We start from the raw sequence: 25,126 nt of genomic DNA, 5'->3' as shown, positions 1-25,126 counted from the left end.
AGAAGTATAGAACATTTCTCACTTCTTATAAAATACCCACTGCTTAAATGTTCATGTCTAAATCATGACAGGTATTGAGTGAATGAATGAAAGCTTTTTAAAAGAAGTTTCGTTTATTGCCTTAAATTTTCACCTAAGACTTTTTAGTTTTCAACAGTAAAAAACTATCTTTGATGTGATTTTTAGTTTTATTAATTCATAGCATTTCCTTATATTTTGTTATATCTTTATGTAAAGGTGGACAGGTAAAGGGTCAGGGTTTTCCCACAGTTAAAATTTTGTCGATAAGGTAAGAAGTATAAGGTGTTTGGAGTTTGCCTTTATTGCTTTTTATTAAAACATTTTTGGGGTTTTTGTGATTCTTGTAGCATCGCTGCATGCTGCCAAAACATTCTCCTGAAAGGACTATTGAAAATGACTGGCGTTTGAAGAAGAAATTTGAAAAAATGGTGAAAGAACTGCCTTCATTAGAACCTCAGGGTAAGAATGCTGGATTTTTTATTTTTATTTTACAGCACAGAATGTGATTGTCTTAACTTATTTTTCCTTTCAGTTGTGGATACGTCACCAATCATTATCGATCAAGAAAATGGAATAATTTACAGCCCTGCTTTAAAAAGATCTGATTACATGGCACGGCGCTTGAAAGATATGAAAGAAAAACGGGAAAACATTTCACCCACAGGTAATCAGAAACTGAAAACTTAAATCTAGTGAAACTGATAAGTACCTGATACACCTGTTCTTGCTATTCAGCGTCACAAGTGGCTGATTCCTGCTCACCGACCGGTTTGAAACCCTCTCTTGGAAGCACACCAACTTTCCTCAAATTCATCTGTAAGAAGACTTGGTGTAATCATATTACTAATAGTTTTTAGTCAGTTTTCAGATAATTTGCCTTTTGTTTTGTCAGACTATTTTCTGTCAGAATGTTCGACTTTGTCATTCATCTTCTTTTAAATGCAAGAAGAAAGGTAGAAAATAGTGATAAATATTGAAATGCTTTTTCTTTTTTCTGAAATAACAGAAATATTCTGAGTTTATTTTCTTGTGTCCAATATGCAGCAGATAACGAGTCTGATGAGGCTTTGGTTGCTGAACATGGTGGTTCACCTGCTATAGAAGAAGGAAGGTCATCTGATGATGAAGACCTCAATCTAAGTGGACGAGACTCTACGAAGCCTTGGCTCTCACCTTGCCAAGACGTTCCAAAACAGATTTCAAGGTTGCCTGCAGTTCCTATCCTTCACGACGAAGAAGTTAAGAAAGTGAAAAAACAAAGAAAGTCCAGAAGAATTTCAGTAAGAAAAAAATCATCAGAGACCATTAAATCTGGAGACTTTTCACAGAGTCCTCTCCAGGATACTCCTGGTAAGAGCCAAATCCTCCACAAAGAAAGACGGCAGTCACATGTAAAACCAACTAGAGTGTTACCTAAGGAATCTGAAAATAACAAGTTAAAAATACCAGTGAAACAGCCAAGTACAGACACTGAATCCCAAGTTTCCCCAAATGCTGTGAAGTCTTTAAATTGCCGTTCATCATCAGCAACAGTAGTTAGCGCTGCAACTGAAACGTCTAATAAACGTTCCCTGAAAAAGAAAACTGAATGTAGAACACCCAAAAAAGCCAGATTGTCATTTTCTGCCTTGGTTCGATCTTTCACTGTGCCCAGCGAATGTAAAAATGTTGCCTCTAGTTCCACGGACGGAGGTAATGATGTGTTCGAGGACTACTTCTCTCCCTCTAATCTCAAAATACCTGTTTTGCCCAGTTTACCCGTAGAGAGCAAAATTGAAATACCCTTTGAGTTGGACCCTCTTCCAAGGAGGCGAAAACCAAGAAAAAGTGGAATCTGTGAATCTGAAAAGAAAAAAAAGAAACTGGAAGAAAGTCATTGTGACAAATATCTCAAGTGTGAATCTAGAAGAAACAGTGGGTGTGTTCAAGGAGACCTTGAAATCCCCCTCCTAGGACCTAATAGTTCTGCTGTTGATGTAAAACAAGTGACTCAAAGACAAAACTCTCTGGAGTTTTCAAGCAACAGTAAAACTACAGAAGATGCTGAAAAACTGAGACCAGCGTCAACATCAGGAAACCCGCCCTTAGAAAAAGAGGATGTCACAGAATCAGAGCAGCAGAAAAACTCTGATTTCACTGCAAATTGTCATAGCTCTGAAAGTGAGTAGTACAAATATTCTCGTCTAGAATATGCTGTAATAAGAATCCAGTGCTGTAATTATTTCTGGCATTTTGAGCATCCTGAATTGTAGAAGCCATAACAGTGTTTGAGTGCTAGAAGTGGTAGATATTAGTTAATACTTGTGGTTAAACTTGGTTTATCTTATTTTTAAGACATTTTCATTTTAGTTGCTACATAAAATGGAATATTAAATGAATAAAGGTTTACCATAAAATGAGGCCTGATCTATTTTCTCCTCAGAAACTCCAGGTATACTTACAGTTGGTCACTTTAAATGAAAGAAAGAAAAGCTTATATTTCTTAGTTTTTATTTAGCAAGACCACCACCTGCATACAGGTAAATAATCAGTTTTTTTTTTTAAATGAACTTTATTTGTAATCTCTGGGGAAAAAAGTGATTTTGAACACAGAAGGGACCTTCTACTTAACAACTCAACAAAATGCATTTTCTTAGCTAAGTAAAAAAGGACACCCCAACCCCTATTAGTTGGTCTCACCTTCTCTTTTGGCTGAAATAAGTCAGTGTGACATGTCTTACCCATCTACCAGGCTATGGACTTACATTTACAGTTGTGAGATGTTTGAGAGGTTCCCTGCATGTTCAGCCAGTTTTTAGTCGTCCCACAACAAGATCTGGACTTTGACAGTCAAACCATGAAGCTTTCACCTGCGATGACTGATTTCCAGTTATTTTGAGATTTTATTCAATTGCTTATCAGGCTGTAACTTCTGCGTTCTTCTCTCTGAAGACCTCAGTCAGCTGTTTGAATATGTGAGATTCAAACATGGTGATCCTTCTTCATAATACTTCATAAAACAGCTCTAATGTACACCAGATAAGAAATGCCTGTGTGCAATTGTAGCCATTTTAAGTGGAAATAAATGTATTCCTAACCTGAAATTACACTTAAAACATTTAAGAGGGTAATCTCTTAATTCTTTTTATTGTTTATTTATGTTGCATAAATTTTTTGAGTTTGGTTAAAGTTGATATTGAATTTATTTTCTAATTTTTTAAACTACTGTAAATTAACAGCAGGTTACTTTTACAATAAACTTTTTTTTTCTGGATAAAAATATTCTTACCACAGGTATTTCTTTAAATGGTGTATTTGGGGTAACTGTTCAGCCAGGTTGAGTCTTTGTGACTGAAAACTTGTTTGATTAAGACAAATTTTAGTTTGTCACTTTATTTAGACACTTGCTATTTGATATATTTGGTCAATCTTTTGATTTGAAGCAACCAAATTTCTCCTTCAAAGAAGTTTTTCAATGGTTAGCTGTGACCTTTCCCTCTGTGTATTCAAGTGAACCCGACTGTTGCATGTCGAGGATAATAGAGCCACCAGAGCCTTTCGCCTAATAGCTGAAACATTAGGACTCTCCTCGGCTCTGTCTGGTATTTCTGAAAAGGTTTCAGTTTTCTATCTTGGCTTTGGCCTTTTTGAGGTCTGATCCTTTTCTCCTTTTCTGTAGTTTCTTCCCACAGTCTGAAGACACGGATATTTGGTTAATTTGTTAATCTGAAGTGAGTCTGATTGTCAGTATGCAAGGAGGTCCGGCTCTGTTCGAGCCATCTGATGTACTGGGAATGGTTCTAGGTAACGGCTTGCTAAGAGCCAAAATACTCCCTAAAGGTCGGGTAGAAAACATATTTATTTGTGTAAATTATGTTTGGGGGTGGTGTGTCCTGCTACAGAAATAATCTGACTCAAATTTACTGATTAGATCATTTTAATCTTAAATTGACATACCAATATATTATTACAAAGCAATTATTATTGCAGGACAAATGCCAACCAAGATTGATTACTGGGATAACTTTAGCTCTGATGTTAGTATGTTTTTGTTTGAGTGTTTTTCCTTTGATGCAGTGTGCTCTGTTAGAAGTTGCATTGTTTGTATTAAAATTCCTGCAAGTAATTTTGTGTAAAAATGGTGTAATATCCCGGTTGAAAGGAACACAGCCACAGCTGTTTGACAGCCTGACTGACACTCCCATTCTCCAGCTCGTCTCTATTTTAAATAGTTTGTCGTGTTTTCATATGTAGGTGGAGGAAATGAATGCACCGTCGCAGCTGGTTTCACAGAGATCCCCTCCGTCGCTGAAGTAAATCAAAATAATCAAGCCGACGGGGGCCTTCAGAAGATGGTTAACAAAACAAAGGTAAATAGATGAAATGCTTCTTTTTGTTGGCTAAATTGGATGTCAGTGTAGACAAAATCCAGGGAATGTTGATTGGATGAATTTGAACACTTTTCTCTGGTATGAAATTCTGTGATAGATTAGAGATAGATTTTTTTTTCCATTCAATTTATTTTTTATGGATAATAAATTGATTTTCAGATAAAGTAAATGTTTTTGCAAAATGTTTTTATGTGGCTCCTACCTCAATTTTGAGCATTTGGCAACGAATTGTTTATCTTTTCTCATTCTAGACATCCATGCATGGGTATGTAGTTAAAAAAAACTGTCTTTCTGATGTAGGAAGTTTTGGAAACAAACACAATATCAGCTGTGTTTATTTAATACACGTGTATAGACTTCCTCTTAAAGGACATACATGCTTCAATGGCTGACGGCATTGGAAGCACATAGATGAGAGTTTCTGTCTGGTCCTTCCTGTGTTTTGGCTGTTTGATGGTAGCATAACTTCCTCGCTTGGGAAATGCACCTGCAGCTCTGTTTACGTTACGCTGCTAACCTCAACAAGCTGTTGCTGAAAACGGCTCAGCTTTGTTTCACGCCCCTCTGCAATCACACTTTTCAATTCATTGTTGCTCCTCTGTGTTTTATTCATAACTTAAAAATATTGGTAATCTCAATTCAATATTTCCAGGGTGCAACAATTACCTTTTCAATCATCAGATCCATGGGATATTAGGAGGAATGCTTATTTATTTGGTTTATTACTCAGGAACTCTAAAACAAAGAAAGATATGTACCAAATAATAAACTTGGAACCTGATAAATGATAAATGAGGTAAAAAGGATTACATCCTAATCACTGTTTCCTTCTCTTACAATAAAAGAAGACAAAACCGGTGGTAATCTGTTGAGTACAAATGTCAAGGATTGATGTGTCATTTTGTTTTGACAGCTTAAAAATCCTCAATAAAACAGTTGCAGTCTGTTTTTGTTTTTTTCAAAAAGTTTTTTCAAGACTGTCTTTGTTATGGCAGACCACTTTCTAAGAAGCAACACAGAATTTCTCCATAATCTTGCAAAAATACTTCACACCTACCTGTAACTAATGTAGGTCAAATACTTTTGCTGAGGTTAGCGGTGGTCTTTCTTCCATTTTTAACACAATCTGAGGGTTTGTCAGAAATACAAGTTCATTTCACCTACATTGTGTCACAAAGAAGAGTTGTGGAAATCAGAGTTTCTTCTTTGATAGAGCAGGTCATCCAGAGTCACCTGATTGTCAGTATATGAACAAAACTTAATTAAGTTTTTCATTCTATTTACTGCTGCACAATATCCTGCAAATAAGTCATCATTACAGTTAATATATCAAAGGACTGTCGGCATTCATTTGTCATTATAAGTGTCAGGAATACATGCTCCACCTGCCTGTCGGAGCTTCACCGCAGTAAAAAGCCACAGCTGATGCTGGTGATGGTTCCCAAGAAAATAAAGGTCACAGAGAGAGTTGGAAGCAGAGCAATGCAGATGATCAAAGTGGAAAGAAAATGTTGATTTATGGCAACCGATATTCAATGATATTGCCTTTCCATTATTTTTCTAACATTGCGCTGTCCTAAGTCCAGTAAATTCTTATCTTATGGACGAGTGAGTATTCTGAGTGAAATTGTTCCTAACCCTAATAATAAATGCTTGAAAAGCAGTCACGCTTACTTAGATCTCTGTGCAACGTTTTATCTCCTATCTGACGCATTAGCCAGAGATCTTAACAGATTACATTTATGGATTCTCAGTTTCTGACCGTGGCCCTGAATCTTAAAATACTTAATCTGATTCTGACTTGCATCAAAACTATAACAAGACCACTAACTAGCAAGAAGTTCTTTGATTCTTTGAATTTAGTACTATATCCTCATTTTCTGTCCGTCTTAAAACAACTACATCTTTTATGTTCAGTATGTTTTACATTAAATTGGTGAATGAAAGCAATTTGTATCTAGATGTGCCTGTGTGGATTCTGGAAAACCAAAACCAGAAAAAAACTGCTTTCCAGTCATTTCAGTTCAGAAATACTTTATTGCAAAGGGAAATTAAAGGTTAACATAATTCATCTCATCCAAGATCTTCAGAGGTGTTGTGGGCAGGAAAAACCTCCAGTAGCAGTCAGTATTGCATTTCAACTGCATAACTCTCTTGCTGAAGACTGTTGCTGTATGACGGTCTCATGCCATCAGTTGATGACAAGCACTGCTCATCCATTTCATTTGCTTTTGTCGCTTCTTTTTAAATCTGTCTGGTCGCATGGTTAGGATGCAAAAATTCTGATTGGTTCATCTCTAACTTTTATTCCGCTATCTAGTATGTATGTCCATTATATTTCAACATTTGAAGAGAGTAAAGATGACAGCTCCTCTTTGATTGTTTGAATAGTGCTAAGTTCAGTGTGTCCACAACAGTAACTATAGAGAAGACTCAGTCATAAAATGAAGTATTTTCTTCATTCGCGCTCGGAGAGTTTGTGCTTAAAGGTCGTGCTGTATTTCACACCAGCTCCTTGTCACAGGCTCATTATGCACAGCTCATGCTCTTGCAAGATTTTTGTGCAGCTGCCAGAAATGTACGTGCTATATAATAATCTCAAGTCTGTTTTTATTAAGGAACCCTTAGAAAAGCTCTCGGAATACTTACAGTTTTTGTACTTTACTTTACTCACTTTACTGGTATTAATGACCAAATACCCTGTTAAAACTCAGATCTCTCTTCTTTGAAGATAAAATTGTGTTGAACGAATGAAGAGAGATCGAAGACAGTGCAGCAACGACATTAGACATGATTGTCTGAGTGACTGCTTAATGTGCCGTGTCAGGAATAATGTGATGTTTGACGACTATGGGTGTGTTTTGTGTACAGTTTTGACACCTCTGTGCTCAGCAGGCGTTAACCTCTGACATCCAGCTGGTAAACTAGATAGCAGAGTGTGGCAGGAAAAGGGCTTGGTGGTCCTGTTTGTAGCTGTCACTGAGGTGTTTGCGTCGATGAAAGCTTTCTGTATCTGGGCCAAACTATGTGCCTGGATGGTCTGCAGTCATCAGGGGAGAGATTTATAATTTGGTTTCAGTAATTCAGAATGTGGTTCATTTTTCACTTATCACATTAATATTTTGTGTTTTATTTTATTTTTCGTATCCAGAACATGATAAAGTGAGTTTTAAACGATTAAGGATTTCCTCCCTAATTTTACAAAAAAATAAAAAACAACAAAAAACTTTTGCTTTCATTTAGATTTAATTGAGACGTGTAACAGAATAGTGTATTATTATTGGCCCCTAACCAGGTTGACAAAAAAATTCCTGTACCTGCTTTAATGAACCATGTTATCGCTGTACTCATTTTCCCAGCAAACTGGCCTTATCTAAACCTCTCAGAGAATCTATGTCTGAATTTCTAGAGTGAAGTAAAACACCAGATTCACCAATGCAGAGGAGCAGAATGCTCACAGTTCCATTTTAATACCCTTATTTAAAATTTTTTTTTATTGATCTTATGGAATATTCTAATTGTTTAAGAAACTGCATTTTTTTGGTTTTCATTAGCTCTTAGCCATAATCATCAGTATTAACATAAAATAATTAGAATATGCCACTCTGTTTATACTTTATTTAATCTAGGAGTTTTACATTTTTGTTATTGAAATTAATTTACAAGCGAGAAGTTATTGAATTGTACCTGTCTAGCTGAAGTCATCCTTTTCATTATTTGCATGTTTCCATTTGTTTCAGGCTCCGAGGACACTTGTCATGACCAGTATGTCGACTGAGTAGGTTCTTCTTGGTTGTTTATCCCAATACAAGAGTAAACATTCAGATAAATAAGTTTTAAAACTTATTTATCTGCCAACCACCATGTATGCGGTGGTTGGCAAAAACAGGAGATGTTTAACTGTTTGTTTACGATGTTTTTTACCCCCTCTGCCTCCTTTAGGAAGCAGCAGACCGTGCTGCAGGTGGTAAAAGCTCTGGGTGGTTTTTCAATCATCGACCGAGTATGTGAGAGCACAACTCATGTGGTGTCTGGTGAACACAGACGGACTCTGAACATCCTGTTGGGTATCGCACGTGGCTGCTGGATCCTGTCTTTTGAATGGGTATGGAAATGTTCAGAAGCCATTACAATACACTTCTGAAAAAAGACAAAGGATCTTTTAAGCATCTTTAACATATGATTTATTTGTGAGTAGATTCTGTGGTGCTTGGAGCAAAGGCAGTGGATTCCAGAGGAGCCATATGAGCTTTCAGACCAGTTCCCTGCTGCACAGGTAGGAGCCAGTAATACAGACAATTATTCTCAACCTTACTCTAATCCAAGGTAAGTAGTATTTAGAAAATGATTTACCAAAATTACATTCACTAAACTCCGACATACTTACAGAATTTAGAGTTCTAAATTTGAAAACCCAAATGTTGGCATTTGTTAATAATTTGATTTCTCTCTTTATCTTTTGAGTTTAGCTATCTAGTTAAAAAAAGGCAAGCCACTGCCTTTTTTTAAAATCAAAGCAGTAAGAAGTAGATGTTGCTAGTTGTTGCCCTGTCGCAGCTTGCTTGCTTTTCCTTAAGCATCCTAAAAGTGATGCAGGTGTTGCTTCTTCCCAAACTTGGCTTTTATAAATCTAGATTATTCTTTCTTTCGACACTTTACATGAGTGGAACACCGTCTGGACTGGCTGGTCTTTGCATTAAGATAATATTGAACCCTCCTTTTATGGTACATAACTGAAATTTACCAGTCTAGTAATGCAGCAGATGACGTTTAGTCCTACACATATGAAACGGTTCTGCATTGCTTATAGGGCTTTTATGAGACAATTTTGGACAGCTCCTTAGTCAGAACTATACCATAAACTACCCGGGTTCCTGTATAGTAATTACTCCTCATATTTTATGTATTCCCTGGGGTACAAATCTGATTTAGAGGCCCATGTGTTTCAGCCACGCTTTATAGTAGGAAAAACAAGATAACATGACATTCAAGTGAGGCAAATGTGTGTTGATTTGCCAAAGTTACTCAGTGATGAAAAGAAAATAAACCTTAAGAAAGAACTTTAGTTTCAGTAAATGTGAGCTTTTAACAACAAGGCAGGACAGAGTGGTATCCTAGGGTTAGGAACCAGTTACAGTATCTTCACTTCTTGTCTTTACCAGGTGCGCTAATAATTGTGGAGTGTGCTATCAATATTGTAGAGAGTTCTGTAGATGGTCAGAGCCTGAATTTTTGCTGTGCAATAGGTTTGATGTAAAAGCAGAGTTTCTTTTGCTTGATTTTTTATTGAAGTGACATATAATCTTTATAACAACATGGTCTGTTTTATCTAGTTGCTGCCAACTAGATAGGACTCTGCATCATTTTAATAAAGCATTATAAACACAAGCTTTTTATTTAGAAACGTTCCCTCTCTCCCATTTTTAATATATCATGCATATTTGTAAGAAGTAGATATAGATGACATGGAAAAAGTTACATTGCATTCTACTTAAAAACACTAATTTCTGTGTTAATCATTTTCAGATGCTTGGTTTGTTTATACAAAGGAACATTACACAGATTTTGATCCGTTTAGATTTATTGTTTATGTTGCACTTGAGAAACCTAAAAAAAACATTTTTGCTAAACAATGTAGAAAATGTTCCTGTTGAAGCAGTAAAGAGATGTGGTCAGCTAACACAAAGAAAACTTGAGTCCTCACTAGTTGATGGTATTCAGCTTAAGTAACAAAAAGGCTTCTAAGGCATTTCTAATAAACCTGCAAAGCCAGTGTTAACAATTTAAGCTCCATCAAAACAAAAATAATTATTTCAAAATACCTTTCTAATGCAAAAACATAATCATCCTGCTTGTATTTTAGTTCTGGCAGAATATATTAAAATATATAATTTTTGAGTTTGTTTGCACAGTCATAATTAAGAAACTCAGATCTAACACTCAGATTTCCTCTATTTGTATAGTAGACATAAATATTATCCCTAACATGAACATATAAATTAAACATCAAATGTACATACATTCTGAACAAAACAACAAAAAAAAATTTGTAGAAAAAACATTCTTGTGGTTTTAACATTTAAATCATAAAAATATCTGGAATATATTTAAAAAAACGCTTTGAGCCAGTTATTTATCTTGTACCATGGCCTATCTATACAATATCACCTGCTGGTATTCTGATCACAGTCTGACAAATACTGAAATTGTGCTGAAGTATTTATCTTTGTGTTGAACTTTTACGATGGCATTTAGAGAATATAAATGCTTTGTCTAAGCTGTCAGCATTTTTAATGTGCACAAACCCTTGAGATCAAATTTATAAAGACATAAATAAGGAGAAATGTATGTACGAAGAGACATATTTATGAAGTACTTTGGCTTCCACTTGAACCTTTACTTTTGGCACTGGTGTTTTCTGGGCAACACTTTTGAAACGCTTCATTTAATGAACATGGGCTCAAAGCAAGGCTGAGAAGTCTGTCGGTCTGATCATCATGGTAGTCGACTTCAGTGAGTATCCTGATCCTTTCCAGTAGTACCATTTGATTCCATTGAAGCGGTTGGAGTTCTGGCCGTTTTGGTAATACATCCCATTCAAATTGGATGGGCCGCAGGCATCAAACCACCAGCCTGGAACATCAGAACGCATTAATATTAATATATACAACTGAATTGTGTTTTAACTTCTACTTTTTCTATCACCATGACTACTTATGTGATTAAAGGAATAGTTTAGTAGTTTTCAACTTTTCATTTTTCAAGAGGACTTTAGCAGGGAATATCTTACCTACAGTAAACTACTCCTCAGCTTATTCATTTAGTATATATCTGTACTTGTTGGAATTGAAGGCCAAAGCTTGGTCCAAAGAGGCAAAAACTAAAGTGAACTTCTACTGTCTGAAAGTGGGAGTCTTCTGTAAAATCAACTTTTTTTTAGCTTCTTTCATGCATATTTGAATCTCCCATGGCAACCATTTGGGGCTGGAGGTGCCTAAACGCTTGCTCTCACAAAGTCCTGCTTATTTCCACAAAGCTCCTCCCCGGAGCTGCAGCCGAGCTGCAGCCTCATAGAACTGCCCTCCCCCGTGCCTCCCACACTCAGTTCCTCCATACTAGTGGCAGCAGTAAATGGTAAACATCTGGTGGAACAGAGAGTCCGCTGAGCTCATCATAGGAACTGCTTTTCACTGCACCGCTCATAAGAATGGTTGTAAACGGCATAATGAACAGCACTGTTCTGATGACCTGATGAAAACGGAGTGTTGGAAAGAGTAGGAGCTTAAAGAGACAGAGGCCCAAGTCAAATTTTTTGAAATCATGTTATATATATATATAATGCATTTTTATAGCAACTGAGAGTAACATACTTACTCGATTGTGGTATGAAATGGCATTATGTGCCTAGAAAATGAATAATACCACACTTTTAAAACAACTCCAATCTCTAAATGCCCTAGCAGTTTTTGCTGACTCTAGTAATGAACCTTCTAATGTCATCAGTGTTTCTATGATGCCTTTATTTAAACAGAAGCTGACTGTTTAAATAAAGACTGTTTAAATTTTCTGTGTTATTTACACAGAAAATGGAGAAGGTTGCACCTGGTCCACCAGCGATGATACTCCTGCGTCTAGCATGTACTGAGGACACAATTTATAAAACAAAAATATATATATATTTTCCGACTTAGTAACTACCTTAAAAAAGGTAAGGTCAAAATGAACTGCTGTAATATTTTGACCTTTTCTACCACTACTTTTATTTAAGACAGTTACTGTGGTTTGCAGGGGGGAAACTGCTATGCCATTTTTGTGACATGGCAGATATTGTTTTGAGACTCAGAAACCAATTAATCTGAATTTATACTAAGATGCCAAGAGATTCATCTCCTTCAGGTAAGATATTAACCTTTTAGAAGCTGAGGATTTTTGCAGAGGTTCACTTCATAAAACCGATTCCTTGAAGATGAAAAACCATTTGTGACCTTTGGAAGCAATACCAGCCATGTAGTATATTAAAAAATATTTAAGACTTGGAACACCTTCATAAAACATAAACATATACTAATTTATGCATGAAACAAAGTTATAATTTACATACCTATAAATAAAATCTAAGTAGCCTCCTTGTAACTTAGATACAGGTTTACTTTATACCCAGAAATAACAGAATGCTGTTTTTTCAACAGTAACGAATGCAATTAAGTCACAATCAGGCTATCTATTAAATAGTGTTTAATCTCAGTCATTAGAAATTGTTCAGATTAAAAAGTTGTTGTATTTTTTTCCACTTTTTCAAGTATTATTGACAATGCAACTTGATGAGTGATAGCTCAGCCAGAGGTCTGGCTATATTAGGCTTGTGGGAGTTGATTATTATACACTTACTGATACTGATGAGGAGCATTCTACATAATTATATCCTTATTAAATCCACCCTTGCACTTCTTTTTCATTATGCAGCTTTTATCAGACTACAATAATTACAGGATTTTTCCGTAGTTCATACCGATGAGGTTTGCTATAACATTTTTCAGAGAATATTCATATTTCCCTCCAGAACAACTAGTACATGTTTGTTTCTGATATTCTTTATTTGTTTTTGTGTATATAAAAAATTGGAGGCATTTCTACCCATTTTCCATACAAATTTGAGACATTAAACTTTTTGTGTATTTTCTTTTCATTCAGTTTTGTACTCACAGATTACTTTTTCTTCTTTTTTTTTTTTTCCTTTTCTGATTCAGTCCCACCCAGTCGTGACTGTTTTTCAATGTGCCTTTGAACCCTCATAGTAGAAAAGGAGATGAGGTTACGGTTTTTATCATTCTGAACTTCTCTTGGCAGTCCCGGTTTCAGATAAAGAAAAGTTGAGTCACTTTCAGGGGAATTGTGAAGGGTTTTTTAAGCTGCTGGAGGAGAGAGGGAAAAGCTCTGTTCCCAGGCTGTTAATGTCAGCTATTGTCAATGTTGAATTCCCCAATGAGCAGATTGGTGATTAAGCCTGAGCTAATTGTGCTCCTTGACACAGCCATGAAAGGTACAGCGGCCTTTAAAATGTCCTTGAAGACCTTGGGGCTAGTGCCAGGATTTTTGTTCTTGGAATTGTTTTCTTATCAACGCATTTATATATCTTTTTCGGTTGCAGAATTACTCAAGCACATAAAGTGTTTACAGAATGTATTTCTTACCTCCTGTTGTCAGTTGTGAGCACTTGCAAACACATTTGTCATTGTCTGCATCCTTTGTACTAAAATCACTTCCTGGCTGCCCAATGCTGCTTATTTTGCCTGCAGTTCCACTGTAGCCTTTAAGGTGTATCCTGTAGAAAGGAGAAGAAAAAATGGAGGAAGAGGAGGAGAAAGACTGTGATTACCGTTCCTCAAAAGGCAATACTTAGTCCTTATAGTTCTTTTTTTCTTCCAGAAATTGGTTGGGTATAACACATAAAAACTAAACTATTATTAGTTTTTATCATTTCTTTAATTACTTGTTTGATTAGTTTTCATAAGCAATGTTTTGATGTTATGGAAATGTTTTTTGTTTGCTGTTTTGCAGTTTATCCTTATTGAGCCACCAGCTTTAAGAGTAACATTAAAGAATAAATACGTTGTTAAATAGGAATACTCTCTGTTAATTTCACAGGAAGAAACCTTTTCCCAGCCCACATTTGGATATGAAGGTTTTGTTATTGCCAAATCTTCAGACTGAATGTCAGAAAAGGACATTTTATGTGCTTCCTATTTTTCAAACACTGACCTGGTTTATTAGATTTTCTTTGGGCTAATGCCAGTATGTCAGTGTGGAGAACCTCTTTTTTTAAAAATTACTATGGCATGTTTTGCCTACGAGGTGTAAAGGTTTTATGTATTTACTTTAGAAGTTGATTTAATAAAATTGCATATGATCATTTATGCAGAAATGCTGATAGCTAGGGACATGATGGTGATTAAAAATACCCTGGTGGTACTGCTTGAGAATCTGCTTACAAATTTAAAAATAAAAATAAAATGTTTCTCTAAGATTTTGCAGCTCTAGTTCTAAAACGTTATTGTGTGTTTTTTTATTTTGATACATAGAGTAAGTAAAAATATAGAACAAATACCCACTGAGTTTCCAGGTGACTCTTGTGGATCATAATTAACCTTCTTGCCGTTCGGCTCTTTATAGAATACCTGAAGCTGTACAAATTGACAATTAGCTAAATATTTTTTCTGGGTATTTGCACAGGTAGCCAGTCTGCTGTACGTACATTGCTCGTCAACTGTAGTTTTAAATCAATGTTGCCTTAATAGGAGTGATGGGTAGAGCTTTCGTTTCCACACTGTTTTACACAATCAGAAATAAGTTTAAAAAGAAGAAGCTGTCTTTAATTAGGGAAGTAAAAATTGTATTCCGCTTCTTTTAGATTAGTTTTAGAAAACTCCAGTTCTCTGGCTCTTTCACTAGCATTTTATTAAAAAGTCTATGTCTTTCGAAGCTGTCAAAACTTCTTTTTTTTTTTTTTTTAAGTTTTGTATATCTTCATACCATGAACCAGCCTGGGCCTACCTGTAGTGCTGGAAAGAGTTCTTGATTTTAATGTTGTTCAAGGTGGTGCACATTTAATTTGTTTGATCAAAATTACTTCTGTAATATTTTGAATTGTCTGAATGTTGACCAAAAAAAATTATTCAGAATAATTGCAAAGAGTGAGCTTTTATGATGAACTTCCATAGCACTCTTTGATGGTGAATTGTCTTTAGTATTCTGTTTTTATACTCGTTAACTTCAGATAATACACTTCAAAAGCACTGTTGTAAGACTATACACTGACTTCTTTTTCATATTAAGCAGAATTTTGTGAGCTTTAATTATTTTTACTTAATCAAAATGGCATGTGTGAACAATTTTGCTGAAGTGCTCGAACAAACCTGTAATTTTGTGCTTCGCCATCCAGAGAGAACTGATCATATTGAGAGAAAGCAGAGTTTCCTTCCCAGTCGCTCAGCTGGACTCTTAATTTGTATGATTGTTGAATTGTCAGTCTGGAGACAAATTCATTTCCCAGCCAGTATTCACCTGACGGTTCTCCAAATCCCTGAAAAGACACAAAGAAATCTAATTAAACTCCATCAATAAGCTCATGGCAATATTCACCCTTTTTCCTCGTTAGCAAAGCCAGCAGAGTGCTACTCCCTATTTTTTTTGCTATAAAACTGAAAGTCTCCCCCCTCCTACTAACATATTTTATCAAAACAAAACAGACACTGATCTTCTCCACCAATACAACCTTTCAGTGTCAGAGGGAATAAATGAGCATGGTTTTGTAATGACTGCATTTAGGGGTTATGGATCTTTTCAGCATCTTGTTGGCTCATTTCTCTTCCATTTTGAGTCATCAGCACTACACGCTACGCTTAAGGTTCATCCATACTCTTTGATGATGGCGTATCATCAGCACAGTTTTAGACGTGCTGACTGAAATAATAAATACACTGTGTTTGAGATGGCTCCTTTAATGATGGCAAATTGCTGACATTATTATGACTTCAAAATGCAGGGAGCCTGTACTCAACTCCCATGCACATCTTGGTTTTTCTCTTTGAATAGAGTTCAGGAAACACCTCAGACTGACTATGCAGACTAAGCCAAGTTGGGAAAATGGTCAATGACCCAGACTAATTCAGGCTGCTGGTATGTAGATTTGGAGTGAAAACTGTAACCGAGGTAATGTTTTTTCTGTGTAAAGAATTTCTTCTTGATTGCCTCTACCTTTTTGTACTCCTGCCACGTACGGTGAAAGTCAACATGGCCCTCGAAGCGTTTTTGTAGTACCGTCCAGCCGCCTCCTTCTGTCTCCATGTCACAGAAAGCCTTCAGACACAAAGAAAACAGTGCTGTGATTGAAGGTTCAAAAATGGCCCTGAAAGTTAGAACGTGATGCTTATTTTTAATGCGATGGTGCCACCTAGTTTGTGTTCAATCAAGACGCTGTTCTGGGGAAAGAATTTAAAAGTTTCTAAGGAGATCACAGTTTTTGTTTAAGATTGCATATCCTGAGAAGTCTCTGAACATTATCTACCCAAGCTCAACAATGTAGAAGGCCTGTGAATTTTTGGTAATATCTATACTGCGTTTTTTTTCTTTCTTTTTGATTCTCATACACACATTCACCCTAGATATAGTTAGACAATAAATTGGAGACACTTTACCTTCACCTCTGTAGTGGTGTTAGGGATTGTGAGAGTGTAGACGCCACTTTTGATGTTTCCTGACTTATAGACAGCAGCACAGTCCATGTATGTCGTTGGAGTGTCTTGCATCATGGCAATTTTGGGTTCTGCAAAACACATATTCTGTTATTTTATCAGGATATGTTTGAAGAGAATTTAGATGCAATTTGTAGCTAGTAATTGTATTAGTTTCAGATATGTATAATTTCATTAGTCTGTAAAATAAATGAACAAAACATGTTGTTTCCTAGTTCTAAATTTTGGTGAATAAATTAGTGTAGTTTCTGTGAATGAAGCACAATTTCCTCACAAAAAACAAACAAAAACAGCATATATTATGTTAAAACAAATATACTTTTATAGGCCTTTCAAATATTTTATGTCTCTGTATCAGGAAGGCAAATTGTCTACAAGAAATTAGCTACTTTCTCGAATCCAACTATACCTACAGCCACACAAAAATGTTTTCAAAACAAGTGGAAATGAGAAACGAGACTAGATGAGGACCCAAGTTTATCTTTGCATGACATATGTTGAGGAGGATGCTAAAATTAGTGAAGAAATATCCAAAAGTTGCTGTTGGAGAAAGACCTTTGTTGTTGTTGTTTTCGTCTGTGAAATTAAAGACAATTTTGTTTGAAAGTTTTCCTCATACCTTTTCCAAATACATATGGAAATTGCTGTACAATTACAACACCTGAATAAGTAAATGTGTGCCGTGTGGGAGAAAATTGAAAGATCCCTACTTGTTCTGATTGAAGCAGTACCCATTTCTTAAAGATCCACCTGGGTGTTACGACTCACCTTGAACAGAACCGGTAGATAATATCTGTACTAGGCTGTTCACTGTGTCCAATAGCTCCTGCTGTTGATGGTGTAAAACAGAGTTGTTGGAGGAAACTTTGAGCAGCTGCTGCTCCAGTTCCCCGATGATGGCCGTCTGCCTCAGTATTAGCGACTGAAGCTGCTCCTTTTCTTCTCGAAGTGTTTTTTGCTCCACTTGCCTCTGCTTCTCGATCTCTGTCACTTTTTTCTCTAGAAGGCTAAAGAGGGGATAAAAGGCAGTGTAAAGAGCCATTCTGTCTTCTCTTAATCCAACAATTTGTTGGCAACAATTTAGCTTTTCATTGCATTTCCTTACCTGTTTTTATCATTCAGTTTGCTGATTTCATTTGACTGGACTATAAGTTGTTTTTCCAAGTTGTGGGAGTTTTCAAGAAGTTGGCGCTCAAGTCGAGTTGTATGATGGATTACCTAGTGCCAAAGTAACAAGGCATACTTTAACAGCCTGTTTCATTTCAATAAAATCAAAATCAAAATAGACCTTCAGTAATTGAAGTAATATATGTTTAGCTCTGAACTCAAAAACATGTGGTGTGTCATTGTAAAGAAGCACTGACACTGTTGGTATACCGTAAACAACAAATTAGTAAATGCAAGTGTGATAACATTGATGACTAAATCAGCAAATTTAGCTGTATTTTCCATTAGATTATCAAGTTGAACACAAGGTCCTGTTTGCACCTCTAGATTGAACTAATAACTGACTTTTCCATTGCAAAATGGAAAAGCTGCACAGGAAAGCACAGCTATACTGCAATACTCTAGACGTACCTAAACAAGGGCAAACCACTGAAACCCCACATATTTTCACACTCCTATGTATTGAACTAAACTCGGGGGTTGTTGACCTTGCCACTAATTTCCCAGTTTGGAGGAACTGAACTCAGCAAAACGCAGGTTGTTTACATGGATCCTGGCTGTGTGTCTCCATTGGAGCTGTTGATGTCTTTGAACAGACGGATGTCTGATTGTGACAAACTGATAGACCCCTTCTCTGGGAATACGAGTGTGCTAATAACAGGAAATGCTGTACAGTTGGCTCACACAGGGTCATTGACGTGCAGCCACAATAATAAACTGACTTTGTCATGCCTGTTTTTCTCCATTGCTTATTTTTTAACCTGCTGAAGCTATATTATTCATCGCAGTGTGTCACAGAAAGCACTTAAGTGAGATTTTGCTCACACAGAACAGGAAGGGTGAACAATAGTATGTTGCTTTGCCTCTTGCATGTTATTTCCATGTGTTTGGAAATAACAGAAGGTCCAGCCTCACCTGCGCTTCCACATTAGTGAGTTTCCTTGTTTGCTCAGCAGTTTGACTCAGCAGGTTTGCCCCAATTTCAATCATCGTAACCGTGTGGTTGTGTACGGCAGCCTGTTGGAGCTGGAGCATGTCATGTTTCATGCTGTCCTGCATGTAGTTCTCCAACTGCAACACAGATTTTTAAAAAATGGTTAACTTGAGGCAGTTTGTAAGAGTTATTGATCTTTTCTTTCTCCGCATGACCTGCAGTTTTATTGTTTATTGATGTCAGGGTTCATGACAGGTGCTTCGCGCTTGTTGTGTTTTAATATAAATTGAAGAAGAAAAGGCTCCACCTCTGTTACTGGAGGAGAGGGAAAAGTTAATTCAGGGACCCAATATGTCCTCCTCTATACTGTGTTTACCAGCATCACAGAACAAGGGCATTTCAATGAATTCGAATATTATTGAACAGCTATTTTGTTACATTAACTTATGTTTCCAAACATAAATTAATAAATAAATTAGGCTGGTGCACTTAGTTCTGTTAATTAAGATTTTCCACAACATTTGAGATTAGAATTTTACATCAGATCACGAAGAAAACATTTTAATACAGAACTGTAGGCTTAATGAAGAGTATTTGTAATACATCCTTAAAGGTTATTTGTTAAAGGTACTTTTAATTTGATAAACAAGCCTCAAATTCCCATTTGCTAAGATGTACCTGTATATGCAGGGCTGAAGTAGTTCTGGTTAACTAAAGAAAATAAATCCACTTCAGTTTCTTCAGTTTAAAGTCCTTTTGAATATAAACCACTGAAAGTCCTGAAATAATCTGTTTAATAACAGGACTGCTCCTCCCCCACTTGTTTCTACACTTTAGCCTAACTTGTGAGAAAAAATGTTTTACCTGTTAGGAAATTCTTACAAAGGTTTGTAGATGCAGTCTGCCTGGTCAGATGCTGGAGGGTGATCATAAAGAACACCTGAATTCAGTGATTTTATGAGTGAACCTTTGGGTATATACCTTACTTTTGCAGCAGGAAGATTAATGGTTTTCACACTTTTGAATAAGGCAGCTTGTTTTAAACATTTTTGTCATAGTATGGCTTGTAGAAAAAAAACTATAGTGAAATGAACTGAGTCGGTTGATGGTCTTATATATTTTCTAATATTACTAAAATTTCATATTTTGTTTCATTGAGCTTTAATTTAATTACAATTTTACACCACAAAGCAATTAAAGTTGTGACGTAGCGACACACATTCCCATATTTGTTCTTATCTACCTTACAGAAAGGCTAGATTTGGACTGAAACTAATCATTAAGTTATTTCCTGCTGTGTGTTCCTGAGCAGCAATCAGGTCACACGACTCGTAAACAGGATGGAAGTGTTGAGTGAGGAGTTACATCCTTCATTACAGTCCAACTGGAAACCAGCGTCAGTAGGGCTGTCCCCTTTGTCACCAACACCAAGATTGCATAAGTTTTGCTTCTCTTCCACTCTTCCATTAATAACACCCAAACATTATTACTGTTTAGAAGAACTTCAGCTAAGATACTCAGTTTATGATTTTGTTTGTCTTCCTTTTTTTGTATCTGGTTTGTTTATGTTCTTGGGTTCACACAGATGTGTGGAGCGTTATTATTTCAACTGTGGGCAGGATATCCGATTGACAGTTCGTGATCTAATCAGTTGTTTACTCCGAGTGCCTGAAAAGCGTCAGAGAGGAATGACGGAGTTCCTCAATCACGAGAAACGTCGACTTCTTTTGTCTTAGCTGTCATCTGCTGTTGGAGAATGAATGCTCATTGGACAAATTAATAGACTGATTGGTGATGAGTTTAAATTAGCATTGGCACACTGCTTTCTGTTGACCCTGAATTGTTTGAAGTTATTTATGCTTCTCTTTCATCTCGCCATTGATTCATCCAGCAGTGCAGTCCAGAAAAAGGTTCACAACCTTGTTGAGCCACTTTACTTACAGTTAATTGAGCCCAATGCATCATCCATTTATTCAGCATTCGCTGCTCTTTACTGTCTTATTGCTCCTCAGGGTCTTATGGGGCTGAAACAGTTTGTCATGTTTTTTGTGCAAAATAAAATACATGACAAACTGGATTTTCACATTTCAAGCTATTCTCCACTGGAAACTTCCTGTCTGCTGCAACAGACAGACAGAAGAACAGAGTATTTTTACTTATAAGCTGTGTTAATAAGTGGAGTTTATTATTATTTTGGATGAGAAAGGATTTGGATCAAATAACATCTAATTTCAAATAGGTTGTCATTTTAAAACTATAATTACTTGGACACATATTTTTTCTTTTATTCTTTATTTATTCTCTGTTTCTAATTTTTCAAAAACAGATTAGCCTACCTCACCAGTTTGTCATTCTGGAGCAAGATTTCGATGCTGGAAGTAATTAGGGGTGAAGTTATCAGTCACATTGATTGCTAGGCCACTTTTTTTTTCTTTTTTTTTTTACCAGTTATTTGTTATTTCTTACATTGTGTGTGAATTGTGAGACAGTCATTTTTTGTTTTTAACCATATGCACTGACTGATGGCACTTTTTAAATTTCGTTGTCCTTGTGACAATGACAATAAAGATTTATCTTATCCTTATCTTATCTTATCTAAATATGATAAGATGTTACCAATGCATTGTCATTTCTTATTGTATGGAATTAAATTAATTTGTGATTTATCATAATGATAAGCTCTAATTGATTATGTTTGCAAACTTTAGAAACTACCGCTATGGTTGTGATTTTTTTCTCAGTCTTTTTATTATTTTTTATTTATTTAAATAAATTTTGCTATTATTAATTTGTATATTTCAACATATGATTTAATGCAAATATTGGACGCAGTTTAGCTGTACAATTTAACTAAATGTTCGTGGTGCACTGTGATAGTCTGTTGGATAACAGGGAAGACTTTGTTTTTGGATCAACATTTGTGTTTGTGGGGCAAATTAATACTCAACAAGTTTAAGATGTTATTGTCATTTTTGTTGTTATACCTACAGTTGCCACTAAATATTGAGATAAAATTTAAGTTCATAACACTTTGTTGCCAGGAGAAATATACAGACTCTACCTGCACAATTGAAAACATTTCTGAAGTAGTCTTATACACATACAGATAAGTTTTTATAGACACATTATCAGCCCAAAGCAGTCTTCTTAGAAATGGTGTGCTTTGAAAAATGCCCCCTGTTAGTGCTCAAGAGGTACTGTTAGAGCTTGCTTTGACATGTGAGGCAACACTTGAGTTTGCATGAGTGAATTTCGCTGTCTGATGGTTCTCATGCGGTCGACCAAAACTTATTTTACATGAGATTGATTGTATCTATTTGGCTCATTTTGTTTCTTTTCTTTAATCTCATGATGAGAAAGTGAGATTAAAGTGATTTAGAGAAGAAAAACACTTTCTTTATCTTTACAAAAAAATCTTTAGTAGACAGAGACAGAAATGCATTCTGCACCTGTACTGAATCTTTGTCACTCAATCTTATATATTCATATGACTTTGCATGGGAAATTGGGCAAAATCAATGCACAATTGGTTATATGTAACAGCTTTTTAGGCTTTCATTAAATGTTTTTCACTTTGAGACACATACTATGGACTGACATTGATGTTTCCACTTTACAGTTTTTCTACACATTTCTGTCAAATAGCATTGGTGTTTTTTGAATAACTGAGATTTTATCTTTTTTTTTCTTAGAAATTTCTAAATCAATGATATAAAAGCTGTCATTGGTAGAGTGATATTATAAGGTGATAAAAGGTTTACCTTAAGCAGCCACTGTGTGTTGTTCTCCATGCCCATCTCCAGTTGTTCCAGTCTCTGAACCGACTCGTCGTCCATTGGTCCATCCTTTTGATCAGGATAGTTGTAGGTGCTTTGGCAGTTCTCTTGCTCAGGCAGCAGAAAAGTGTAGCTACATGCGCCGTTTTGTATCTGATACTGGCTCTTGCCAACAGCACCATACTGCGTTCCCAAACCAAAGCAGAAACTTAAAATGAGTAAATCCACATTAAGCATCTTCATTACTCTTTGCTCAAAAAATTGAAGAGATTAATTTTGGTTAGTTTTTTTTTTTAGTCTTCTCTCATTAGAGGTCTTTCCCAAGCTGCATCCAACATAAACAGCTCTCTGAAGTTTCTGCAGACTCCTTTTAAAACCTCTTTGGTAGGTGGAGAGAAAGCAATCAGGAATTTGAGGTAGCGTGTCTTTACCTCAGTGGTGCTGGACTGCATGTGCTCACCTTTCATCAGTCCCTCGACCACTTGCTAAAGTGGTCTAAACACTAACTGTGAGTTTAAACCACTCCCCCCTTTACTGTGACCAGTCACTGTGAAAAGATGTGAAGTGGAGATTCCTTTCAGTACTCACTAAACACACAGAAGCAGATGCACAGACTACACATCCTCCACTATATCCTCTGCAGATCACACGTGTTGTTTTCAGGATGCCGCCACACACATTCAGCACAGTCTTTGATGCTAACAGTGTCTTCCCATTCATTGAAAATTGTTTCCCGGCTTACAACACACATACCAGACGCTTGAATGGGAGATTCAACGGAAGGCTTTAGTTTCCTCTTATTTCTTCCTTTGTCCTTTTAAGAGGTTGCATTCATTTTATCATAAGCATCGAGTCTTAGCTAGTTTAAATACGAATGTGAGCAACCCAAAACTGACCAGAGTTTTCAAAGTCAAGCTAAAATCATGCGATGCCTATGAGCTAAAATGTGTATCTTCTAAACTGTCATACATAAACAGATTAAAAAATTAAAATGAAAAATACAGCATGGCTCTACTAAACAGTTTAAACGATTGTTCAACTTTAGGCAAGTTCTTATGTCACTTCAGTGATGTTTTCAGTGGGTTTTTAGATTTTTACTACATTTAATCTGCACGTGACCTGGATATCATCCACGACGCAATGTGACAAAATATTATATTTTCTAAAATGAGCTCAAAAGCTCTCATATATCAAATAAGTACTGAAGTTGAACCCCCGAGGAACTCTACAAGTTAGGGAAACTAAAGGATAAGCGCAATCTCCTGATTTAACATCTCTGCTCTGGACTGGTTTAATTATTGTGGACAGGACTTTATTTACCCAGTATGACTAAACCAGTCCAGAGCAGAGCTTTTAATGAAACAGCTGTTTGCATTTTTATTTGATAGTCTTCAAAATTGACACTCTGTACCTTAAAAGATTATAAGGTAGAATAAAAACTCCCAAATTTGGCAAGTCTGTTTCAAAGATTGTGAAATTGTTCTGACCTGAGTTTGACCAAATGCCAAAAAAAAGAGAGAAAAAATAAGCCTTTACCCCTCTGAGAAATCAGAAGCCAACTTGAGTCTCGTGTCTTTTTATGATTTGTGTATCATGTGAATAAGAAAACCCATCTAGGTTCTGTCAAATGTAAGAATTGAATATGTAGCAATTTGTGAAATGCGTTTTAGTTGCTGCTGCCGCTGCGACCTGAAGTAATCATTTGGTGAATTCTGACAAAAATGTAATTTGCTACATCTCCCCCATCTTTGTGAAAATGTAAGTGGTCTTCGCATCATAGGAGAACGGTGAAGAAGTGACTATTTTAATATCTGAGAAAGTTGTTCCATTTTCTCTTAGCATAGAAACAATGTGTTGGGAAGTTTCTAACTTTAATTTGATCTTTGTGGAAATTTTTCGAAAAGGCTTTACAGCAAAGTGGTCTTAATTGTTTCAGATACGCTCCAAAATGATTTTTTCTCTAAATGAAATGCAGCATTACAAGACTGCTTCCCAGAAATATGTCATGGTAGGTTACTTTACTACCTGTTGGAATGGCTATCATGAAAGATGCTTACGAATACAACACATACAATACAACATTTTCTATAGCCCAAACATTTTTCAAGAAGAAAACAGCTTAATGCATAATTTCCTCTGTACTGTGTATGATGTATGCAAATATTAGTTCAATTTAACCACCTTTCAGTGTCAACTACAGCATAAATCATTCTTTGACAGGAAAGCCTCAGACTGGCTCTCTGCAGAATTGTAGGAAGTGAGCTGATGTAACCCTGACTGTATGAGGGATATTTAAGGGGCATTACTAAAGAGGAAGGACTTGTCGTCATTTTAAAAACACCAACTTTGTTCAGGTGTTCTGGCTGAGTCACTGTCATGGGACGTTCATTTGCACCACTTTTTTGTATCAGTTTGCTTTATGGTTTTTGACGGCACATGGGAGGCAGGGAACAGGAACAGTTATTCATTTTAACAGCATTACCTCAAGGGGCTATCCATTCACTGAATTTATCACTGGGCCACATCCTATGCATACCACACGCCAGACTGTTTCCTCATGCTGTGAGCACAGGGAACATCTGCTGAACTGTCAAGCAAACACTGCAT

General features: G+C 36.2%; 2 protein-coding genes across 4 annotated transcripts in view; one reads left to right on the top strand and one right to left on the bottom strand.

The window, feature by feature from the left end:
• Positions 1 to 25,126, top strand: part of mcph1 (microcephalin 1) — a 34,273-nt gene that overhangs the window by 2,083 nt on the left and 7,064 nt on the right. For all 3 annotated transcript variants that reach the window (XM_023327734.1, XM_023327735.1, XM_023327736.1), the window contains exons 6-13: positions 369 to 480; positions 554 to 685; positions 757 to 837; positions 1,066 to 2,181; positions 4,255 to 4,370; positions 8,132 to 8,169; positions 8,334 to 8,496; positions 8,590 to 8,667. In XM_023327734.1, the coding sequence (XP_023183502.1) occupies positions 369 to 480; positions 554 to 685; positions 757 to 837; positions 1,066 to 2,181; positions 4,255 to 4,370; positions 8,132 to 8,169; positions 8,334 to 8,496; positions 8,590 to 8,667 (1,836 nt within the window). The remainder of the gene's footprint in view (positions 1 to 368; positions 481 to 553; positions 686 to 756; positions 838 to 1,065; positions 2,182 to 4,254; positions 4,371 to 8,131; positions 8,170 to 8,333; positions 8,497 to 8,589; positions 8,668 to 25,126) is intronic.
• Positions 9,935 to 23,470, bottom strand: angpt2 (angiopoietin 2). Its single transcript, XM_005811891.3, has 9 exons — positions 22,505 to 23,470; positions 18,725 to 18,880; positions 17,748 to 17,860; positions 17,411 to 17,649; positions 16,586 to 16,713; positions 16,146 to 16,247; positions 15,305 to 15,471; positions 13,583 to 13,713; positions 9,935 to 11,024 (listed from the first exon to the last, which is right to left on the bottom strand). The coding sequence occupies exons 1-9, from the start codon at positions 22,760 to 22,762 to the stop codon at positions 10,852 to 10,854; spliced, it is 1,467 nt and encodes a 488-aa protein (XP_005811948.2). The 5' UTR covers positions 22,763 to 23,470; the 3' UTR covers positions 9,935 to 10,851.

Source organism: Xiphophorus maculatus, chromosome 22 (genome assembly GCF_002775205.1).
Source record: "Xiphophorus maculatus strain JP 163 A chromosome 22, X_maculatus-5.0-male, whole genome shotgun sequence".
Taxonomy (NCBI): Eukaryota; Metazoa; Chordata; class Actinopteri; order Cyprinodontiformes; family Poeciliidae; genus Xiphophorus; species Xiphophorus maculatus.
This window is presented reverse-complemented; position numbering and strand designations above follow the sequence as displayed.

Bases quoted from the DNA above. Each gene is read 5' to 3' on its own strand.
- angpt2 (XM_005811891.3), bottom strand. From the start codon at position 22,762: ATGAAGATGCTTAATGTGGATTTACTCATTTTAAGTTTCTGCTTTGGT. The intron at 17,650-17,747 runs GTAAGGAAATGC...TCCCCTCTTTAG, and splicing joins AAACTGAATGATAAAAACAG to CCTTCTAGAGAAAAAAGTGA. The intron at 16,248-16,585 runs GTAAAGTGTCTC...TTGTGTCTGAAG, and splicing joins ACACCACTACAGAGGTGAAG to GCTTTCTGTGACATGGAGAC.